The sequence below is a fragment of the Gobio gobio genome, assembly GCF_949357685.1.
Source record: "Gobio gobio genome assembly, chromosome: 23".
Lineage (NCBI taxonomy): Eukaryota > Metazoa > Chordata > Actinopteri > Cypriniformes > Gobionidae > Gobio > Gobio gobio.
In genome coordinates this window covers 10,056,996-10,078,095 of record NC_137119.1, presented here as the reverse complement: position 1 = coordinate 10,078,095, position 21,100 = coordinate 10,056,996, and the positions used below count along the sequence as shown (strand labels likewise).

At 40.7% G+C, this 21,100-nt stretch overlaps 1 protein-coding gene across 1 annotated transcript in view; it reads right to left on the bottom strand.

Annotated features, from left to right (window-relative positions):
* LOC307119573 (NXPE family member 3-like) overlaps positions 1 to 20,714 on the bottom strand; it is a gene marked incomplete at its 3' end in the record, with an annotated part of 232,607 nt that extends 211,893 nt beyond the window's left edge. The window contains exons 1-3 of the mRNA XM_079805916.1: positions 20,334 to 20,714; positions 19,702 to 20,117; positions 19,514 to 19,584 (exon numbers count right to left, since the gene is read on the bottom strand). Of these exons, the coding sequence (XP_079662042.1) occupies positions 19,514 to 19,584; positions 19,702 to 20,117; positions 20,334 to 20,585 (739 nt within the window). The 5' untranslated portion in view covers positions 20,586 to 20,714. The remainder of the gene's footprint in view (positions 1 to 19,513; positions 19,585 to 19,701; positions 20,118 to 20,333) is intronic.
* Between the last annotated feature and the right edge of the window lie 386 nt (positions 20,715 to 21,100).

The following is a 21,100-nucleotide window of genomic DNA, read 5'->3' as shown; positions in this document are numbered from 1 at the left end:
TTGTGATAATTTTCCTTCAATCCTCACTCCTTCAAGGAATGGCGTGGAAATGTTTTGTTTAATGTTTTGATTTGAGTTCTTCCAGTGGTGTTCAGTTTTTCATTAATTTAGTTCCTGTATCTTGTGATTTAATTTGAAACATATTTAATTGTTTTCATTTGTATTGTTTGTTTATTTTCTTCCCTTTTTGGGTTTGTTATCTTTTCCCCCTCTTGCTGCTCCATGGTGGGTATTGGTTCATATGCTTGTTGCGAACCTAATTTAATCTCTGCCTGACTCCTTTGGCCAGTGGATGGCACAGGGTTGTTTTGTTGTAAGAATTTGCAATTTGCCTTTGTTTAATGTGCTTAAGTGTGTTCTTATATTTGGTTTATTTTTGTTGACTCAGGAGCTGAAGGCCCCCAGTGAGGGAAGCTAGCTGCTTTTGCCCTGTGGTGGTGGTGTTTCTCACAGAGTGTTGTTTGCCATTTTGACCCCTACATCTTCCTTACATCTACGTCTCTTGTCGTTAGTGGTGACGAACCTCTGTGCCCTATATTGGGTTTGAATACTTGAAGACTGCGTGACACGAGAATGAGCCTCATTGGTTCTTTTGGAAGCTCAAACGTTCTGCATATCACACAAGAATGAACCTCAATGGTTCTTGCTGAAACTTAAACGTGCTGCGTAACACAAGAATGAACCTCATTGGGTCTTGAGGAAGCTCAAATGTGCTGCGTAACAAGAATGAACCTCATTGGTTCTTGAGTAAGCTCAAACATGCTGCGTAACACATGAGAATGAACCTCATTGGTTTTCATGGAAGCTCAAACGTGCTGCATATCACACAAGAATGAACCTCATTGGGTCTTGAGGAAGTTAATATAAGTTAGATCTACTAACATTTCATACATCATTTACTTCAAAAGATTGTTTTAGTCAATGACATCTACGCTCGCTTTCTTCACGGGAGGCGTAACTTGTTGTAGTAGGTGTAACTTGGAGGGGCGTGGTTTGTAGTACTCCGGGACGCAGATAGACCCATGTCAATTCCTTATTTAAATGGGTCATGGACTGCGTTTTTTATTGTTTTATGATGTTTCCTGGGGTGCACTTATAATGTTAGAATGCTTTTTACAACAAAAATTGTCGTACTTTATAAATAAAATGCATTTTTCCTTCCCTGATTTTAGCCTTCTGCTCTGAACGCTGTTTTAAGGGGCGTGTGATTGGCTAACGTCTTTGAATTTGAAATTACTTGGAATTTTGAATTTAAATTCTCTCTCTCTTTCAGCTCGTTTTTACAATTACAGCTCTCATGGTTAACTAATCGTGAAAAGTGTTGCATGACATTTAGATCAATGGCATTATATTTAGAACTATGGCATTATATTAAGATTGTGGCATGAAAGGTTGCAGTGATGATCATTGTAGCCGATCACACACATGTTGAGCGCGTGAAAGCAGCGATCTCGTCATTTCAACTCAGTTTCTGTACACTAACAAATGCTTTCATCTTCACTAACAGTGCAAACGTGATATAGTTAAGAGATCTGGTGTCTATAAAAGCTTTTCTTTGACTAACAAGGAAGTTTCAGCTCTGAAACTTTCCGGATATTCTTATATTACCATGACCTTTTATATATCAAACGCTCAAGGGAAAGTTGATTTCTCAGTTCATCACCCCTTTAACATTATACATTCATGCTATTTAAGTCTTAAATTAAATGACATAAAGTCAATTACTGAATAACTTGCCTGGCACGGTTCCTTCTAAATGCTCAAACCACTGCCTTGTGGTAGAGTCTCCCATCAAGTAGACTATCTTGTTTTTGAGACAATTTCCCATTTGTGAAGGATTTAACCGTTGGGTGTTGCATACAAATGAATTCCAGACATCTTTCAGATAAAACCCTGCAGGAACGGGTGTTGTCAGGCCAGCTATGCATCTCTCTTTTTTGCCTAAAGCAAAGAAACTTGTCATAATTATGCAAATTCATTACATTCATTTGATTTCAGATTATATCTGTGATCAGCATATGTTTTGACCATTTCATTTCCTATTCGGAAAAATAGAAAGAAAAATCAAAAGATGGCTTGTTTTTATGTTTAGACAAAAGTAAAAAAACGTGGTCTGTTTTTTTTGTGTGTGTACAAATATGCTCTTAGGCCAGCTTCGGCTTCATACCAGCGTGATTAATCGATCTTCAAGCAAAAGGATCTGGATTAATATTTTAATGATACCAATCCCGATGACTAGTCATGCAGTCTGAAACCCCCCAGTTTCTCTTAAGTTTTTTTTCGCCATTCTGTCACCTGATAGATTTTGGGTTCTTTGTCACTGTCGCCTCTGGTTTGCTTAGTAGGGACACTTAATATTCAACATATTATTTATATGACTGCACTGACGCTGTTGTATGAGAATTGAACTGAGCTGGACATCGATTTTTTTTCAGAACTGATTTATAGATTATATTATTTAAAAATTGATGATATTTAATTAAATTGCTGTCTATTGAGGGGCCTGAGAGCTCTTGGACTTCATCAAAAAATATATGATTTTTTTTTTTTACTTTCCAATCTGCTGCATTTTTGGTCAGGTGCTTTACGTCCCTGAGAACTGCGGTGGATTTTTCCTAATTTATATATCTTCGTTGGAACGCACATTGGTGAGTGTTTCTTTACTTCTATTGTTTGCTTCCTGGTGTTTGCTGTTAGTTCACAAGTTCACACTTACATCAAATTAAATGGAGTAAAGATTATGCGTATTTGGCGTGCTGTCCGGGGGAGGGCTCAGGGGTCGGAATTTTGGCCCGAACCTAGAGTATCCCCCCCCCCCTTGATAGAGATAGTCTAGAACTAGACTGTATTATATTATGGATTGTGTTGACGTCTAATAAGAGTTTATTAGAATCAAAGTGAGGAGATGGGGTGGTGGAGGGATGCTAAGATAAAAATGGTCAACGAAAGAAGGTAAATCTGCTGTATATATACACCTCTTATCGTTGATTAAATTTATTTGCTTGATGTGCTCCAATTGTGTTTAATTAGGTTTAATTATCTGAGCGTGCTCCTCTTGTGTTTAATTAGGTTTAATTATCTCCCCATGCTCCTCCCAAAATTTGTTAATAAAACATCACTTCACGAGTTCACACTTACATCAAATTAAATAGAGTAAAGATTATGCATATTTGGCGTGCTGTCCGGGGGAGGGCTCCGGGCTCTGAATTTTGGCCCGAACCCAGAGTATCCCCACAAAATGCAAAAAGCAGAGGACAGCCACCAGAAAACCCCCAAATACGCAGAGAATTGGTGGGTTGGCGTTTTGATAAGCTTGGTTGCTTGACCAGGAAGGCCCGTGTTGCTTCTGAAGGGTGCAGCTAACGGCATTGGGCGGAAAGGCCCTACTGGCTGGTGGACTGGGAGCAACCTGTTTTGGAACGACCGATCGGGAAGGCTCTTGCGACATCCAATGGGAGGCCAAGGCTCACTGTATCAGATGGGAAAAGATAAATGAGGAGCAGCATGGTTTGGAACCACCTGACCAGGAGGGCCCGTGTTGCCACTGACAGGAGCTCACATCACCGGGTGGACGGGCCCTACTAGCTGATGAATGTGGAGCAGCCCTAATTTAGAACGACCGATCGGGAAGGCTCTTACGACATCCAATGGGAGGCCAAGACTCGTGTCGTCAGATGGGTGAGCCCTACCGACGGATAGACGTGGCGGCGCAATTAAAAAGAAACGACTGACCGAGGGGGCCCACCCAGCCTCCGCCAGGATCGGTTTCCTGGCGTCAGGTGAGTGGGTCCTATCAGCCGACGGCACGGTGAAGGAGAAGTGAAAACACCTGGCCAGGAGAGCTCTCGCCGGCATCTGACGCGAGATCAAGACTCGCTGTGTAAGATGAGTAAGCCTCGCTGGCAGACGGGTGGAAGGTAAAGCATGGATGTTCGTCCAGGAGAGCTCTTGCAGCGTCCGAAAGGAGATCAAGACTCACGGTATCGGACGAGTAAGCCTCGCTGGATGGGAAAAAGAAAAAGATGGGTAGTGACTGGGAGGGCCCTCGCAGCATCTGATGGGAGATCAATACTCACGGCATAGGAAAGGGAAGCCTCGCCCAAAAAGAGAAAGAAAAGGATGCTGACCGGGAGGGTTCTCGCAGCATCCAACAGGAGATCAAGACTCACAGCATCGGATGGGTAAGCCTCGCCAGATGGAAAAAAGGGGGAAATATAGCCACTGTCCGGGAGGGCCCTTGCAGCATCCAACAGGAGATCAAGACTCACTGCATTGGATGGGTAAGCCTCGCCAGACGGAAAAGGAGATAAGATAGAACGGTTAGGTCGGTCCTAATGTAGCTTTGGAAAGCGTGTGACGACCATCTTCCAAGAGCTTGAATCTGCTGCTGGGAGAGGCTTTTTTTTTTTTTGCTGCTGCCCCTATGCGAAAGGAGGGACTTTTTTTAAATTTGTGCTGAGGTGCCTGATTGCTGGAGAACAGATTTGAGCTGTTTTTTGGATTTGGGTTTGTCATGGGTTTGTTGGAGCGGTCTATGAAAAGGGGTTCAGAAGGAGATTAGCCTGAGATTTCCTCATTTGGAGGTATGCAAGAACAGTTTGGTTGTTGACATGGGATGTTGAAATATACATGAAAGCTTGGTCTGTCTTGCTTCGTTCGATTAAGTATGATAAGGTTTCGCCATCGAGTACTGATAGGTCTGAGATAGTGGGGTGGATGTTAGGGTTGAATTTAGAAGTGATCGCGATTTGTGAGCATCCTAAGAACCCGAAAAAGCTAAAACAAGCGATGTTGAGTGTGCGGGCTGCACCGAGGGGCTGGTAACCTGTACGCAGAGTATGGATAAATTTTGTGAGAACGTCTAGTGTTATGGGTTATCTGCTGTCGGGGTGGGTGGGCTGTGATCGCTGAATCCCTTTGATCAGGAGGGAGGTTTGTGAATTATCTTGGGAGGGAGCACCATAAATCAATTGCGTAAAAATTTGACGCTGCTCAGGTAGCCTTTGATGGACCCAACTTGGAGGCCCTTAACAGTTTTAAGGTAGGAAACAAGTGAGGTGATTGAAAGGAAGGAAAATTTGAACGGCATGTTATAAGAGAAGTGGAATGCTTTAAACATCTCCACGTAGGATTGGAAGGTTCTGGGACGGAACATTACTGCTGCGGCTGGGGAGAAATTAGCCAGAAAAATTGGGCTCCTGCGGGAGCAGAGGGAACAGCACTGCTGCGGCATTGGAGAAATTAGCCAGAGAAACTGAGCTCCTGCGGGAACAGAGGGAGCAGCACTGCTGCGGCAGTGGAGATAATTAGCCAGAGAAACTGAGCTTCTGCGGGAGCAGAGGGAGCGGCACTGCTGCGGCAGTGGAGAAAAGGTTTGACGGACAAATGGAGAGCCACATTCGTATGAGGGAAACAGCTGTTACATTGAAATGTAGTATATTTTGTGTATGAGCCCATACAGGAGCCTAGTAAAATAAATATCCATATTTTCATGTGATTTGACAGTTTATTTTATTAAATCTAAAAAATTAAAATCTAAAAGGTGTGCATCAAACCTGACACCTAGATGAACACTTTACAGTTTGTTTTATGACTGTAAGCCATTCTCTTCAAATGCTATTGAAGTTAGAAACGTGTATACCAATGTTGTATGTAACTTTAGAGACGGCCCTAAATCAGCAGATATCGAATGTCCAATGTCAAGCCAGCTTTACTCCAGTTAATTTCACCTGTAGTAAGTCAGTCTGGTCAGTAGGAATGTCCTACAAACTTTGGACCATGAAAAAAGTATTTTGGTGAGTTTCTTTTTTTAAATTATTATTATTATTAGTGTACTGTACATCCAGTAGGGGAGGTATTGTCTAAAACGAGATATTGGCAAAATAATAAATAATTTTGCCCACTAGGCATTTACTATAGCCCTGTAAAAATGTATTCGAATGGATTGTTGAGATTCGATTTGCACTGTGTGGTGAATTTGCAGACGTCCCTAAAGCAGCCTAGGCGGATATTATTTGAGTTTTGCTTACACTTGGCTACAACCATTCAGGCCAGCTATCCGGCCCCTCTGTGTGAAGCGCTACACCTGTATACAACATACAATATTAATCACAATAAAGAAAACATTGTCATTGTTCATAAGAATTCGCTTGGCATAAATGTGCGCTATTCATTGATTGTGAACTGCGAAGCATTGTTGTGCAAGGCCATAGAACGCTCAGAATCTGAAATGTGAAGCTCACATTTATTTAATGAAATATCCTTTGAAGTTTGCAGTATCGTGATATGTTTTTCTATCCCAAAATATAAGATGCCTTAAAATAATCATTAATAGTATACAATATAGCCTACTGTAAGGTATTGATGTTACATTTAAGGAAATGGGTGCTCCAAAATACATTGTACAGTTCGCACATGTCTATTTTTAGTCGCAAATGTGAGTATAGTCTCACTGTGTCGAGCCCTCTGTGACCGAGCTTATGTGAGCGTCAAGTTGAGAAGTATTCATTCTGTCACAGGGTGTTTTGGTGTTGGTTCATGTTCATTGTTCCTTGTTCATGTTTTAAGTTGATTATGTTCATGTTATGTTTGAGTGTCATGTTCACTGTCTTGCTTCCTGGTTTTGTCACGTGATTCCCATGCCCTCATGTGATCTTGTTGTGTTCTGTCATTGGTTCATTGTTTAATCTCGGTTCACAGGTGTCACTTGTCTTGTCATTAGTCTCAGTGTATTTAAACCCTCATGTTTGCCGTGTGTCCTTGTCTGTTATTGATGTTGTTACCTGCTGTGTAGGTGAGAGTTATGTTTAGCCACGGCTTTTGTTTCTAGTATTGCCATGTATTTGTTTTGATATTTTGATTAAAAGCTGCACTTGGGTCCAACAACTTGCCTTGTCAGTAGAAATCTGTGACAGAATAACAGATTTACAGGCACAGGGTCCAGGTCCTCCCATGGCATTATGGACCCAGCAGTTACCATTGCCACACCCCTGTCAAGGCCAGCGTCCCATAGAGGACTACGTCAGAGACTTCATTCGTTTCATGGATTTTTTGCCCTGGGATGAGACCTTGCTTAAAAGGTGCTTTTGTTCCGGTTTGGACTCTGACTTTTCAGCCCTCATGCCATCAGAGGAACACCCCTGCACCTTTTGGCAATACATTGACTTTATTTTGTTTTTAAGTGGTCATGCTCCAGCCCACGCCCAGGCTCCAGCCCACGAGCCCGCTCCAGCCCACGAGCTGCTGTCCTGCCCAAGAAATTTTTTTGGGGGGGGCAAGGGGTACATGAAGGCCACGCCTCTGTGGCCCCCTGAACTGCCGTTGCCGCCATGGCCTGTTGAACTGCCGTTGCCGCCATGGCCATCCACGGCTCCGGAGGGTCCAGGTCCTCCCACGGCACAGGGTCCAGGTCCTCCCACGGCACAGGGTCCAGGTCCTCCCACGGCACAGGGTCCAGGTCCTCCAATGGCACAGGGTCCAGGTCCTCCCACGGCACAGGGTCCAGGTCCTCCCACGCCACAGGGTCCAGGTCGTCCCACGCCACAGGGTCCAGGTCGTCCCACGCCACAGGGTCCAGGTCGTCCCACGCCACAGGGTCCAGGTCCGCCCACGCCACAGAGTCCAGGTCCGCCCAAGCTCCCAGGCCCGTCCAGGTCACGTCTGGGTCCGGTGCCCCTGCACGGGTCTGGCCCACCATCCCTCCCCCAAGACCGCCCCCCAAGACTTTGTTAGGCTAGTGGTGTTTTGGTATTGTTTGGGCGTCAGGGGCCGCCCATAGAGGGGGGGATCTGTCACAGGGTGTTGGATCATGTTCATTGTTCCTTGTTCATGTTTTAAGTTGATTATGTTCATGTTATGTTTGAGTGTCATGTTCACTGTCTTGCTTCCTGGTTTTGTCACGTGATTCACATGCACTCATGTGATCTTGTTGTGTTCTGACATTGGTTCATTGTTTAATCATGGTTCACAGGTGTCACTTGTCTTGTCATTAGTCTCAGTGTATTTAAGCCCTCATGTTTGCGTGTGTCCTTGTCTGTTATTGATGTTGTTACCTGCTGTGTAGGTGAGAGTTATGCTTAGCCACGTCTTTTGTTTCTAGTATTGCCATGTCTTTGTTTTGTTTTGATTAAAAGCTGCACTTGGGTCCAACAACTTGCCTCGTCAGTAGAAATCTGTGACACATTCAAAGGCAGTGATTATCATAACTAGTGTCTTATCGTTTGGAGTAATATGCACTTTTGTATTGTCATCATTTTAGTGATTTAGCTTTACCAGCAAGTATATTTATAGTTCATCACCATGGCAACCGCGTGCGTGTCCATGATGAACGCACTTCTCGCGTGTGAAAGGTATCTGTCTGTAGTACACATAGAGGCGGCAAAATTGCAAGAAAAGCTTGATGTGTGCCTGTAACAAATTATTTAAGATTAATTTTTCTAAAACAACACGCTATTAACATACCTTTAGAACAACGATTAGAATTTAGAAGACAGAATTGCAAATGTGAATTGTGGCAAACATTACTTTCGGGAAAAGCTAAATTTATTTTACCGTGAATGCTGATGGAAGCGGACGAAATGGCTTAGAAATCTGTAAGGAAAATATTTTAGCATTGTAGAATTGCTTCGAGCTGTTTGAGCCATGTAGGCTATACAACGTGAGTGGGTGGGTGGGGCGACCTGCCGAAAAAGTCGTCCATGCTAAAATAAAAATGGTCAACGAAAGAAGGTAAATCTGCTGTATATATACACCTCTTATTGTTGATTAATTTGATTAGATTGATGTGCTCCACTTGTGTTTAATTAGGTTTAATTATCTGAGCATGCTCCACTTTTGTTTAATTAGGTTTAACCTGTTAAACTGCAACCCCACTTTGGGGCTCACAGCTGAAAACGACCTACCTGAATTAAAACAATTATAGCTCCTGAGAACAGTGTGCTACAGGCACAATTAAGGTATCTTTGGAAAGAAGACACTTGGGACTCTACTAAAAAGCAATCAGAGTTGATAATTCTCAAACAGATAAAAAATTATAATAGTTGAAATGCCTCAAAAATTATTTGCACTACACAGAATGTTGTATTATTTCATGTAAAAATATATGAAAATAGACCTGGAGGAATCCAGTTCAGTTATGGATTGAAAGCCACACGACTTATCAGTTTATATTTCAAGTTTGAGGAAGATATAATGAAAAATGTGGTTCCTGCAAGCTTTTTTCCAAGACTATGTCTGTTCCATTTCTCCCTCCGCCTGCTTGAGGCACATCCCCAGAAATGACATCTCCCAACTAAAACAATTGCAGTTGCTGAACAATTTGCACTACATGCACAATTTAGACATCTTTAAAAAGAAGACACTTTAGAGTTTATTACCCAAACATTAAAGTAGAAAAAACTTAGAAAGACAAACAGTTATAGAAGTTGAAGTGTCTTGAAGATGATTTGTGCTACAATGAACACTTTATTATTTGATGTAAAAATATATGAAAATAAGCCTGGAGGAATCCAGTTAGTTAATGAATTGAAAGGCACAAGTATCATCAGTTTATATTTAAAATTTGACGAAGATATCATGAAAAATGGGGTTCCTGCATGCTTTTTTCTAAGAATATGTCCAGGTGCCAAGAAACCTAAAGGAGACTTGATAACCTAATGTTATGAAGTGTACTGCAAGCTGTTTTAGCCATCATATATGATGCTTGAATGCTTTTTCAACTATAAAATAATAGGCAGAACCATAAGACTTTGTATTAGTGATTTATTTGTACAACAGAACTTATAAAAATATAATAAAAATGAAATATTAATAAAAAAAGAGCTAAACTTCTTTGCATCTGAAAATACAACAAGTAATATAAGTATAATAACTATAAATATAACTAGTAATATAAATAACAATATAATATAAATATATAGCTATAAAAACACACACAATTTGCAAATGTAAAAAAAAAAACATTTACTGGCCTTTTACTGGCGGATTCAGGTCTACAACAGCAAGTGCAGATCTTGAAGAATCTGAAAGCGTTCTTCTCTTTTCTGCTGGTTGGCTGGTGCTTGGATGCCATAGCTCATCTGAAGACTCAACCTGATGCCTGTAGAATGGCAAGGAAAGGAAAGAGAATTAGCACTGCATGTCCTATTTCTGTATAGTTTGCCCATTCAATCAACAATCACACTGTCATCATTCACTCTAATTACAGGCCATCCCATGAACAATGAAACTGATGGGCAGTCGGTTAGACAGCATTCATATTGACGGCCACCTATACATTCTCACACAGCCCAGGCATCAATCTAACGGCCGGCTATACAGTGAGCATTCATATTGACGGCGGCCCATACATTCGCACACAGTCCTACAATCAATATAATGGCCGGTGATACAGTGAGCATTCAACAATCACACAGATGGTCGGCCGTCTGTGTGTGCTAGAAAAAATGCTAAATATCAGTATATGTATAATCTATACTGGTATATTGTAATTTTTCTAGCACACAGGAAAAACATAAAATAAATACAGTCTCAATATATATATATATAAACAATTACTGGTGTTACATATATATATGTTTTATTTACACACACATGGGGAAAAATTATATATACTTTTTCCCCATGTGTGCTAGGAAAAATGCAAAATATCAGCATATGTATAATGCATACTGGTATATTGTAATTTTTCTAGCACACAGGAAAAACATAAAATAAATACAGTCTCAATATATATATATATATATATATATATATATATATATATATATATATATATATATATATATATATATATATATATATATATATATATATATATATATATATATATATATAAACAATTACATGTGTTATATATATATATATGTTTTATTTACATACACATGGGGAAAAATTATATATACTTTTTCCCCATGTGTGCTAGGAAAAATGCAAAATATCAGCATATGTATAATGCATACTGGTATATTGCATTTTTTCTAACACACAGAAACAATAAAATAAATACATTCTCACACACATTCTCAATATACATAAACAACTACACAGCAACTCACCGGTATGTTATTGGATCAGCTCTGTCAACAAGCACCGTCATCGCTGTCTTGACTCTTCTCAATGGTTTTCCACACCGCTGCTTCGAGTGAGCTCAAATAAAGCATCTTCAACACAATAAAAACTTCTTTTGACGATCCATTGGATAATACATTCCGTCCAGTTAGTAAGATTAGCAAACAGTTACTACAAAGAGACCGTCTGTTTGTTTACTAGCCCGTTAGCTTTATGCTGTCAGTGGGGGTGTGTCAAACTCGCTGCATCTCGTGGGGAGATTGCGCCACATTGGCACATTCAAATGAATAAATATTCACGCCCATGTGACAAATATACACATGCAAGATCTCGTTGGAATCGTGTGCTCATTGGCTACATTTTCTGTCAGTCATGACAATTCAATGCTTTTATTGGCTCCAGATAAACAGACATTATCATTGGATGAGCACGTCATGACATCAGATAAAACGAGTGCCATGGTTGGATATTTTTGACTATATCGCGGCTATCTTTGCATGTTTTTGAGTGGGGTTAGTTGTATTTTGTTCGTAACATTCTAAGGTATAAACCCATGCCACTTTATGCTACCGGGAGACTGTTTTTGGTGCATTATTTTATTGCATAACAGTCTAGTATGATACTTCGCTCCGCGGAAATGCGATGTAAACAAAGGATTAACCATCAATATTACACCGTTATTGTTTCGTTGGATTAAAATGCTCTATGGGATGTTATTCAGTGGACCTTCACCTTTCCATTCATTCTGGAATTTTTAGCAGAGGATGCGTGTGTGGCTCGTAATTAGGACATTAAAGGTAGGTGCTCTGTTTTTAATTATGCTTGATTTGATGTGTATTGCTTACATTCATGCAAAAATACAGCCGTTATAAGCTTTTCATTGAAAAACAGTGGTCTGTCCTCGATGCTTGAGGTTTAGACCTTTAGAATGATATATAGTTTGTCAAGATTAATGATGTTTTTTTGCGTTAAATCTATTAACAAACATTACACTCGTGCTAAAAATAGCGCTTCAACCCGTGCACGTGCTCATGAACGTTAAGGAGTTAATTATCTGCACATGCTCCTCCCGAAATTTGTTAATAAAACATCACGTTGTGGGTCAGCTGTTCGCAGCAGACGAGAGTTTTCCATCTTGTTTAATGCGTGTACGAATGGTGGACATATATAAACATTTTTCTCATATATGATTTTGATTTTCAATGAGCCCAGTTTACTGACTTAATTTGAAAGATGATTAATGAAGGGTGATTAGTCACAATCTACACTCACCTAAAGGATTATTAGGAACACCATACTAATACTGTGTTTGACCCTCTTTCGCCTTCAGAACTGCCTTAATTCTATGTGGCATTGATTCAACAAGGTGCTGAAAGCATTCTTTAGAAATGTTGGCCCATAGATAGGATAGCATCTTGCAGTTGATGGAGATTTGTGGGATGCACATCCAGGGCACGAAGCTCCCGTTCCACCACACCCCAAAAATGCTCTATTGGGTTGAGATCTGGTGACTGTGGGGGCCATTTTAGTACAGTGAACTCATTTTCATGTTCAAGAAACCAATTTAAAATGATTCGAGCTTTGTGACATGGTGCATTATCCTGCTGGAAGTAGCCATCAGAGGATGGGTACATGGTGGTCATAAAGGGATGGACATGGTCAGAAACAATGCTCAGGTAGGCTGTGGCATTTAAACGATGCCCAATTGGCACTAAGGGGCCTAAAGTGTGCCAAAAAAACATCCCCCACACCATTACACCACCACCACCAGCCTGCACAGTGGTAACAAGGCATGATGGATCCATGTTCTCATTCTGTTTACGCCAAATTCTGACTCTACCATCTGAATGTCTCAACAGAAATCGAGACTCATCAGACCAGGCAACATTTTTCCAGTCTTCAACTGTCCAATTTTGGTGAGCTCATGCAAATTGTAGCCTATTTTTCCTATTTGTAGTGAAGATAAGTGGTACCCAGTGGGGTCTTCTGCTGTTGTAGCCCATCCGCCTCAAGGTTGTGCGTGTTGTGGCTTCACAAATGCTTTGCTGCATACCTTGGTTGTAATGAGTGGTTATTTCAGTCAAAGTTCCTCTTCTATCAGCTTGAATCAGTCGGCCCATTCTTCTCTGACCTCTAGCATCAACAAGGCATTTTCGCCCACAGGACTGCCGCATACTGGATTTTTTTCCCTTTTCACACCATTCTTTATAAACCCTAGAAATGGTTGTGCGTGAAAATCCCAGTAACTAAGCAGATTGTGAAATACTCAAACCGGCCCGTCTGGCACCAACAACCATGCCATGCTCGAAATTGCTTAAATCACCTTTCTTTCCCATTCTGACATTCAGTTTGGAGTTCAGGAGATTGTCTTGACCAGGACCACACTCCTAAATGCATTGAAGCAACTGCCATGTGATTGGTTGATTAGATAATTGCATTAATGAGAAATTGAACAGGTGTTCCTAATAATCCTTTAGGTGAGTGTATTTGTTAATGGCGTTGTTGTTACTTGTGTTTTTCAACTAATGGCAAGTCGTTTATTTTGAAGACTTGCAGTTCAACTTTAAGAATTATTTAATGTACTGTGATTTGTTACAGTTAATCTTATGTTTCTTTTTCCTTATCATTGATTGCTATTTATATTGAGTGACCACATGATGGGCACAGAGAATGCCCTTCCTGTTTGGGTATACTGCATTTATTGTACAATATTGAAAACCCAAGTGCAGCTGCAATGGGGCTATTTTTATAGGAAAGAGTCCAGAGAACCGGGCATCTGGTGGTGCCAAAGTGGTGTTTATCAATAGTTTGTTGTTGGAGGAACATTCTGGCAAATGCACAAGGCATCATGCTTCTACCAGGCCCCTGCATCCTGATATACTTCAGAATAAACGGGAAAGGACAAAAGTGAACCAAGAGCCCAAGGACGACACTAAGATGCAGATCTTGGCTGGTAAGCTTGAATCACGTAATGCTGCAGTAAGTGCTCAGCAATTTATGTTCCCTGCTGCACCCTCCCTGGGGGGATAAGTTAACATCATACCAAGGAGGGAAGGATGATTCAATGGATGCCATCTTATGGCATGCAAATAATTCCATTTGTGTTAGTGAGGGGAAGGCTGAAGATGATGAGGAGGACTTCAGAAGAAGGGAGCCCTCACTCATTCTGACATTCTTTCTTGCATTTTACGTGCGGCATGTCAGGTTTGAGGTAGGGATAAGACGAGGACCCAAATCGCAGGAGAACAAGGCTTTTTTTAATAATAAAATAAAACAAAAAGAAACAGAAACAACCCCGAGGGGGAAAACAAGACTAGACTTGACTTTGACTTGACTTGAGGTGCAAGGAAACACAAAGCACAAATTACAGGAAACAGATGACGACGATCCAGCACAGGACTGCAAATACAAGGAGAATAAACAGGGAAGCAAACAAAAGAGGGTAATAAGGGAAGACAGGTGGGGCAAATAAACCAATAAACTGATAACAAGATGGGCGGGATTAGACAATGGACAGGAGAGCATTTGTATTGTCTTTACTCATACAAAGACAAGACAAATACTGGTGTCAGGGTTCTGTCACTAGCCCCCCTCAAAAGGGATGCCTCCTAGCGTCCCTTATGGCAGAGGGCCAGGGCGGGACTGGAGGGACAGACCAGGGGGGCTCCAGCAGTTCCGGGGTCCCGGCAGAGGGTCAGGGTGGTGCTGGAGGGACAGACCAGGCAGGCTCTGGTGGATCTGGAGTCCTGGCACAGGGCCAGGGTGGAGACTGAGGAACAGACAAACAAGGTGCTGAGGAATGAGCCGGACCTGAGACCACCGAAGTCAGGACCTCCTGGACCACCGGACTCCTGCGCCTCACAAGGGTAAGGCGGTGTGGGGACAACCGCCTCTGGGGAAGCTGCAGCATCTTTAGCCACCTCTGGGGGAGCTGCAGCGGGCACCTCATGAATGGACAGGAGAGCACATGGCTTGTCAAATGTTTCCATGTGCCATGTGCTCTCCTGTCCATTGTCTAACCCCGTCTCACACCAAACATGACAAACACAAGCACATGGCCAGCAAAAACAAATTACAAGCCATGTGCTCACACAAAGACAAAACCAAGAATAAACTAGACTGAACAGCATAACCAAGGATAAACTAAGGACCCTGACACGGCAAGCTACAACAGAAGACAGATCGGTAAATGCCAAGCATATAACGCAGCTACGTGGGCAGCCCAATAAGAATAATACCGCCCTGGGATAGTTTTAGCTGCTTTAAAAAAAAGTTGTCAGTACAGATGATTGTGATACTTTAACAATTTGGTTGACACAGCACTCACAGCTTACCAGAGACATTGGAGCATATATGTCCTGAGTAATTTTAGCCCAAAGGCAGATCTTGTTAGCTCAGACATCTTTGCTGGAGACTATTAGGAAATAACAAATCTGCCAGTTGTTCCAGGTAAAGTATTTCACCCTGATTCCCAATCTCTAAGGGATACGACAGATCAGGCAAGACGCAGAATGGAATTCGTTCAACCAAAAATTTGGTCACTTTGGACAAGATATGATAGATTCACCAGACAATCTTACTAAGCACCCCAAACTGACCAGTCTCACACTTCAGTTAGGGGAGCCCTCCCAAACCCTGTGGTGCTCTGCATAACTGCCTCGGATTCGCTGGAATATGCTCCCAACTATGCCTGGACAGTTGGGACAAAGTCAGATCCTTGGGTTCTAGATACAATCGAGACAGAATACAGTTCTGGCGGTACCCTCCTACCTTTTCAGGGGTCCATATGACCATAGTCAGAGACCCAGTCCATGCACAAATTTTGCCCAATGAGATTACAGTCCTTTTACAGAAAAAGGCAATTGTTCAGATAAATGCCAACAAACAGGTCACTGAGTTCTATTCCAAATATTTAATAGAACCAAAGAAAGATTGTGGGTTCAGTCCATTCTGGACTTACGACAACTGAACGGGTTAATAAAATATTGGCTTTCTAAATGCTGACTACAGCACAAATTCTGGAATCCATATAGGGATGGAACGGTATAAAAATTTCGTATCACTATTATAATGACCCAAATTATCATGATTATCAATATTATCACGGTTTGTTCAAATGAGATGAAAGTGTTCAAAAAGAACAGATGCACACACTGAAAAGATTTCAACAAGTTTTATATTTGAAAATCAACCAACAACAAATAAAACAAGCAGCTCTATGCAATTTATTAAGCAAGATTATATTCAGTGGGGTTTCCTTCCTTATAATAGCCATCAACAATAGCAACGCATTATAAAAACGCACATCCACGTATCACAACGGAAGTGTTCTCTCGTTTCATTAATGCAACTTGCGTCTCCGTTTTTGATTGTATACTGTACCAAATGGATGCATAAACAGGTAATATTTAAAACATTAATCTCAATTCAATATGTCCCCATAATTATTTATGTGGTAAAGTAAATCTGTGTAATAAGTGTACAATTAATATACATTATTATCCCCTAAATGTCACCCTAGTCTTGTCTGAACTCGTCTTTGGCTCAAAGCCACTTGCTGCGAACTTTTCTTTGTGGAAGCTTCACATTAATTTCAAGTGAGTGAAGTAAAATATTTCAGCTCAAAATTTTGTGTCCAATTATTTCCCAGACGTAATTTTGGTACTGAGGTCAAAGTCCACTTGCCTTGATTCAAAGTGTTTCCCCCTATTGCAGCGACTTTCTTTTTGCATGTTCTGCCATCCTCGATTGAATTTCCCTCAGGACTTTTGTAAAAACCAAAATATGACCACACCTCAGATTTGGTGCTTTTAGAAGGCTGAAAAATCTCCCAGCACTGTCACTGCCCTCTGCCATTTCTTCTCATTCAAAAAACAACATTATGTGCTGCGTCTCCTAGATGCACTAGAATGATGCTGGCTGGACAGAATTTACAGCGAGTTTTCAAAATCGTGATGATCAAACAATTTTTACATTTTAAATTTTATCTTGAAACTGGAAATCGTTCCATCCCTGAGAGAATGGTTCACTTCCATAGACTTGAAGTATGCATATTTGCACATCCCTCAGGAACATGTTTCTTTGCTTTGCTTTTCAAGATTGGGTTCATCAGTTGAAGGTCCTTCCATTTGGCCTTTTTCTGCCTCCAAGGGTCTTCACCAGGGTTGTTTCAGCAACCCTTTGCCCTCTTCAGTGTGCAGGTCTGAGAATTTTGTCATACCTAGATGACTGTCCAATGTGTGCTCTTTCCCACAGCCAAGTCATGAAGGACACAGAAATAGTGCTTCAATATGTCCAGTCTCTCAGTTTCAAATTGAATTGGGAGTAGAGCAATCCAAGTCCCAGACAACAGACAGTGTTTGCAACAGTCACACACACATATATTTGAATGCTTTTTCAAGAAGTGTGCAAAAAGCCTGTGTCTAAGCAACGATTGTCTCATTGGATAGTAGATACAATCTCACAAGTGTTTTTTAGCCAGAATCTACCTATCCCTTGTGATTTGGTTGCTCATTCTACCAGAAGCATGGCTACTTCCTGGGCAACAGATACTACTTCCTGCCCTCTCAGACATATGTGGCGGCGCTTTAAATAGCTGCGGCTTGGAGGCTTGCTCCAAACTCATTTGGTTGCATTGTACTTGTACATGTACATGTGTAATGACAATAAACTTGAATAGAATCTAATATCTGTGCACATTCACAAGATTTTATAGGATTAATGCGACAACTCCAAATTCTTTGGGGTCTGCTGGTTTATCTACTGCTATATTGTCCAGAGAGGGAAATGGTAGTAGTCCCTCGTGACCCTGGTGGTATTAGATATCCAGTATAAAACTGTGCTTACAGTCTAAGGGAGGTCAAAATAGATCATAAGCTATGTCCATAACTATTGATCTATAAGACCGAACGAGGCGTTCCATGCAAGAAGAAGTTGTTGCTATATCTGGATGTTGTATAAGACATATAATATATGTTGTATATAGACATATATGTTGTATAAGACTTACAGTTGTAGCCAATATCTACACTGTAAAACAATTGCTGTAAAAAAAAGGCCAAACTCTAACAGTAATATACTGTTTTCCATTAAAACAGTAATGTGCTGTAGAAAACAATGAATTCGGTCTGGACTTGATTCATTGTGGAACAACTATCCTCAAACAAGAGCTGTTCGGACCAATGAAATTGTCAGGGCGGGCTTAATACAATGATGGACAGATGATCAAAAGTAACGGAATCATGTACGTCACCAAAGAGCGCTTGGGTTGAATTCGTTCTAATCCTAAACTGAGACCTTATTCGTATATGCTGTACTAAACTGAGGTCCATTTACATATACAGTTATTTTGCAATAGTTAATTCGTTGTTATTATTTAGTCAGGCGTCAGTCACTCGCCTATTGTTAAGACCAAGAAGGTGCAAAGGACCCGGAAGCTGACGCAGTTTAGTTTCAGTTATGATCGCTATTATTATTACTAGCGCGAGACGAACGTGATGATAATGCCAGTGCATCCGCGATGCTGCAATACTAACTAATCACATGTGTGCGGGCATCAAAGAGTAAGTTTATTTCTTGATTATATTGTTTATATTTCGATCATATTTTGTCTTTAAGACGTGCATATCGCGTCTGCCGTATCACACGTCCGTGAGTTAATATAGCTAATCCCATTATCGCTGTATAGACATATTTCTAATGCTGATGTCATACGAATTGCGGATTATATTCATTTGCATATTGATGTTTTATCAGTGTGTGTGTATATTTATAATTTATTATTTTTGTTTCTCTGTTTAGAACCACACTTAATTAAACTGTTCAACTTTGAAATGAGTGGTCTATGAGTGGTGTGGTATCTAACTCCTCCTTTACGGACACAATTTAATTGTTCTGATCAGACAATCTTTGGTTGTTGCCACCGGGTATTTATTAGCACCTAAGAGCTTAATAACAAATCTTTTCATATGCATTCACTTTTACTTTTTCTCTCAAAAATGATGATCGAGTTGATAAGTACCTTAAGTATTTAAGTATCCTTAAATTCTTTTTTACAATACAGGCAAAGATCGTTTACTCTCATCATCTTCTACTTCTTCCAGTGTGCGTGCATGCAGTTGAGTTCTGTTGACAACTATGCGTCGCTCCGTTGCTCTGATTGGTTGTAGGTCTATCTAATTGAGTGCAGAGGCATTTTCTTTCTTGGTTTGGTTGAAACACGCCTCATAATCACAGCCCAATGGAGCAGTATCAGACTCATATTCTGACTAGAATTGAGTATGATGACGCCAGGCTGGGGATTTTCAGTGCCGCCCACTGAATATTGAAACCAATTTAAACAATAAACAAAAAAGCTGAATACTCATTTGTAGCTTGTATAAAAGAAAAAAACTTTCCAAATAGAAATGAAATGGTCAAAACGTACACGGATTATATGTAAACATACCAATGGTTGTGGTGTTGGGAAGAACATTTATTATTTCTTTGTCTCCAGTTATAGACACATTTGTTAATTTCCTGTGAAATAATAATATTTTCCTTAGACAAAATAATAATAATAATACTTTAAAACCTAATAATAATTTACATTTCTATAATTCGTTTAAAATTCAATTGGAATCCTTTCCCACTTACTTTGTGAAAAGTTGCTCCTCAAAATGATTTAATGGGCTTTCCAAACCCCCGAAAGAATGATAAACCAGGTAGTCACAAGAAAGTTTCTTCGGTCTCTCACACTGCCACACCGTCCCTGTTTTTACATCCTTATACTCACAGCAGCAGTCGCCTTTCTTCCAACTTCCATCTGCACCCCACTTCAGATTGCATTGTACTATTTCACTGATCCTGGTTTTTTGGGGTCCTGGCCCTTCATAGTGGCCATTATAGTGGCTGCGTGGGAATGAGGACTCCCTGTATTTTTTAAGAATCTGCACAACCTCACTGGAGTGCTCTAGACGTACATAAACTTGTGCCTCACCTTCCCAGGGCAGAAGAAGAGCAACAGAGTAAGTCCCATTACGGTGATCCACTACCTCCCCGTACACACTCGCCTTCAAGAAGAATGGAGAAGGTTAAAGTGTAATGCACAAAACTAATGTCTGTAGGTAAAGCAAGCTTATAAATCTAAACATAATATGTATTAGTAATATTTTGTAAATAAACCAATTAACAGGCATATCAAACTCAATATGACAAAGTTTGGTATACTGTTTTTTTTTTGTATAACAATTGATTATAAAATAAAAGATACTATAAAATAAACGCACCTTGAGCTTTGAATTGAATAGCTTTGCTCGGAAAAAATCTCCTCCATATCTTTTCAGGTTCTTGTTGTGGTCTCTGGCTGTGATGGTAACGGAGATCTTTTCTCCCACTTTGTAACTCTCCTTGAGTCCCAAAATAGAGAATGTTGAGTGGACTGGGCTTGTGCTCTGAGCCAGCTGAGTGATTTCTTGATCTGGACCGGGCCAGTCCAGAACCTTCTGTAACCTTTCCCACTCCTCTTCACTGATTCCCATGTCAAGAGCAGATATTGTGGATGAAGAATGATTATTTCGAGGAACTGGTTTAGGTTTGGGGGGCTGAATTATTCTTATTTGGATCCCACCATTCAATCCCCATAGAGATAGAGCCTGGGAAAGGACGAGGATATCAATCACACCAAATTACACTTTTTCTCTTTTTAATGTTCATTGTGGATAAAGATACTTTCTGGATAATACTAAATGTGGATCTGTAGGCGGTTGGTGAAATCATGCACAAAGTGTGAATGGGTTAGGTCCTATACAGTAGCTCAAACAGGAGACGCCAAGGTCATGGATTTAAATGCATCAAGTAAAGAGTTACCTTTACACAACAAGTCAATATGGAACAGCAAAGTGAACTGAGTTCTCATCAAGATGGCTGTCTGTCAGACATTTAACTCACTTTCCCGCCACTACTAAAATAAATGAGAATACTTCTACCAATTAGAGAGTCGCGACAAGCAAAACGTGCGTGTCGGTCTTCCTCTTCTCTCTGTAACCTCCTAGTA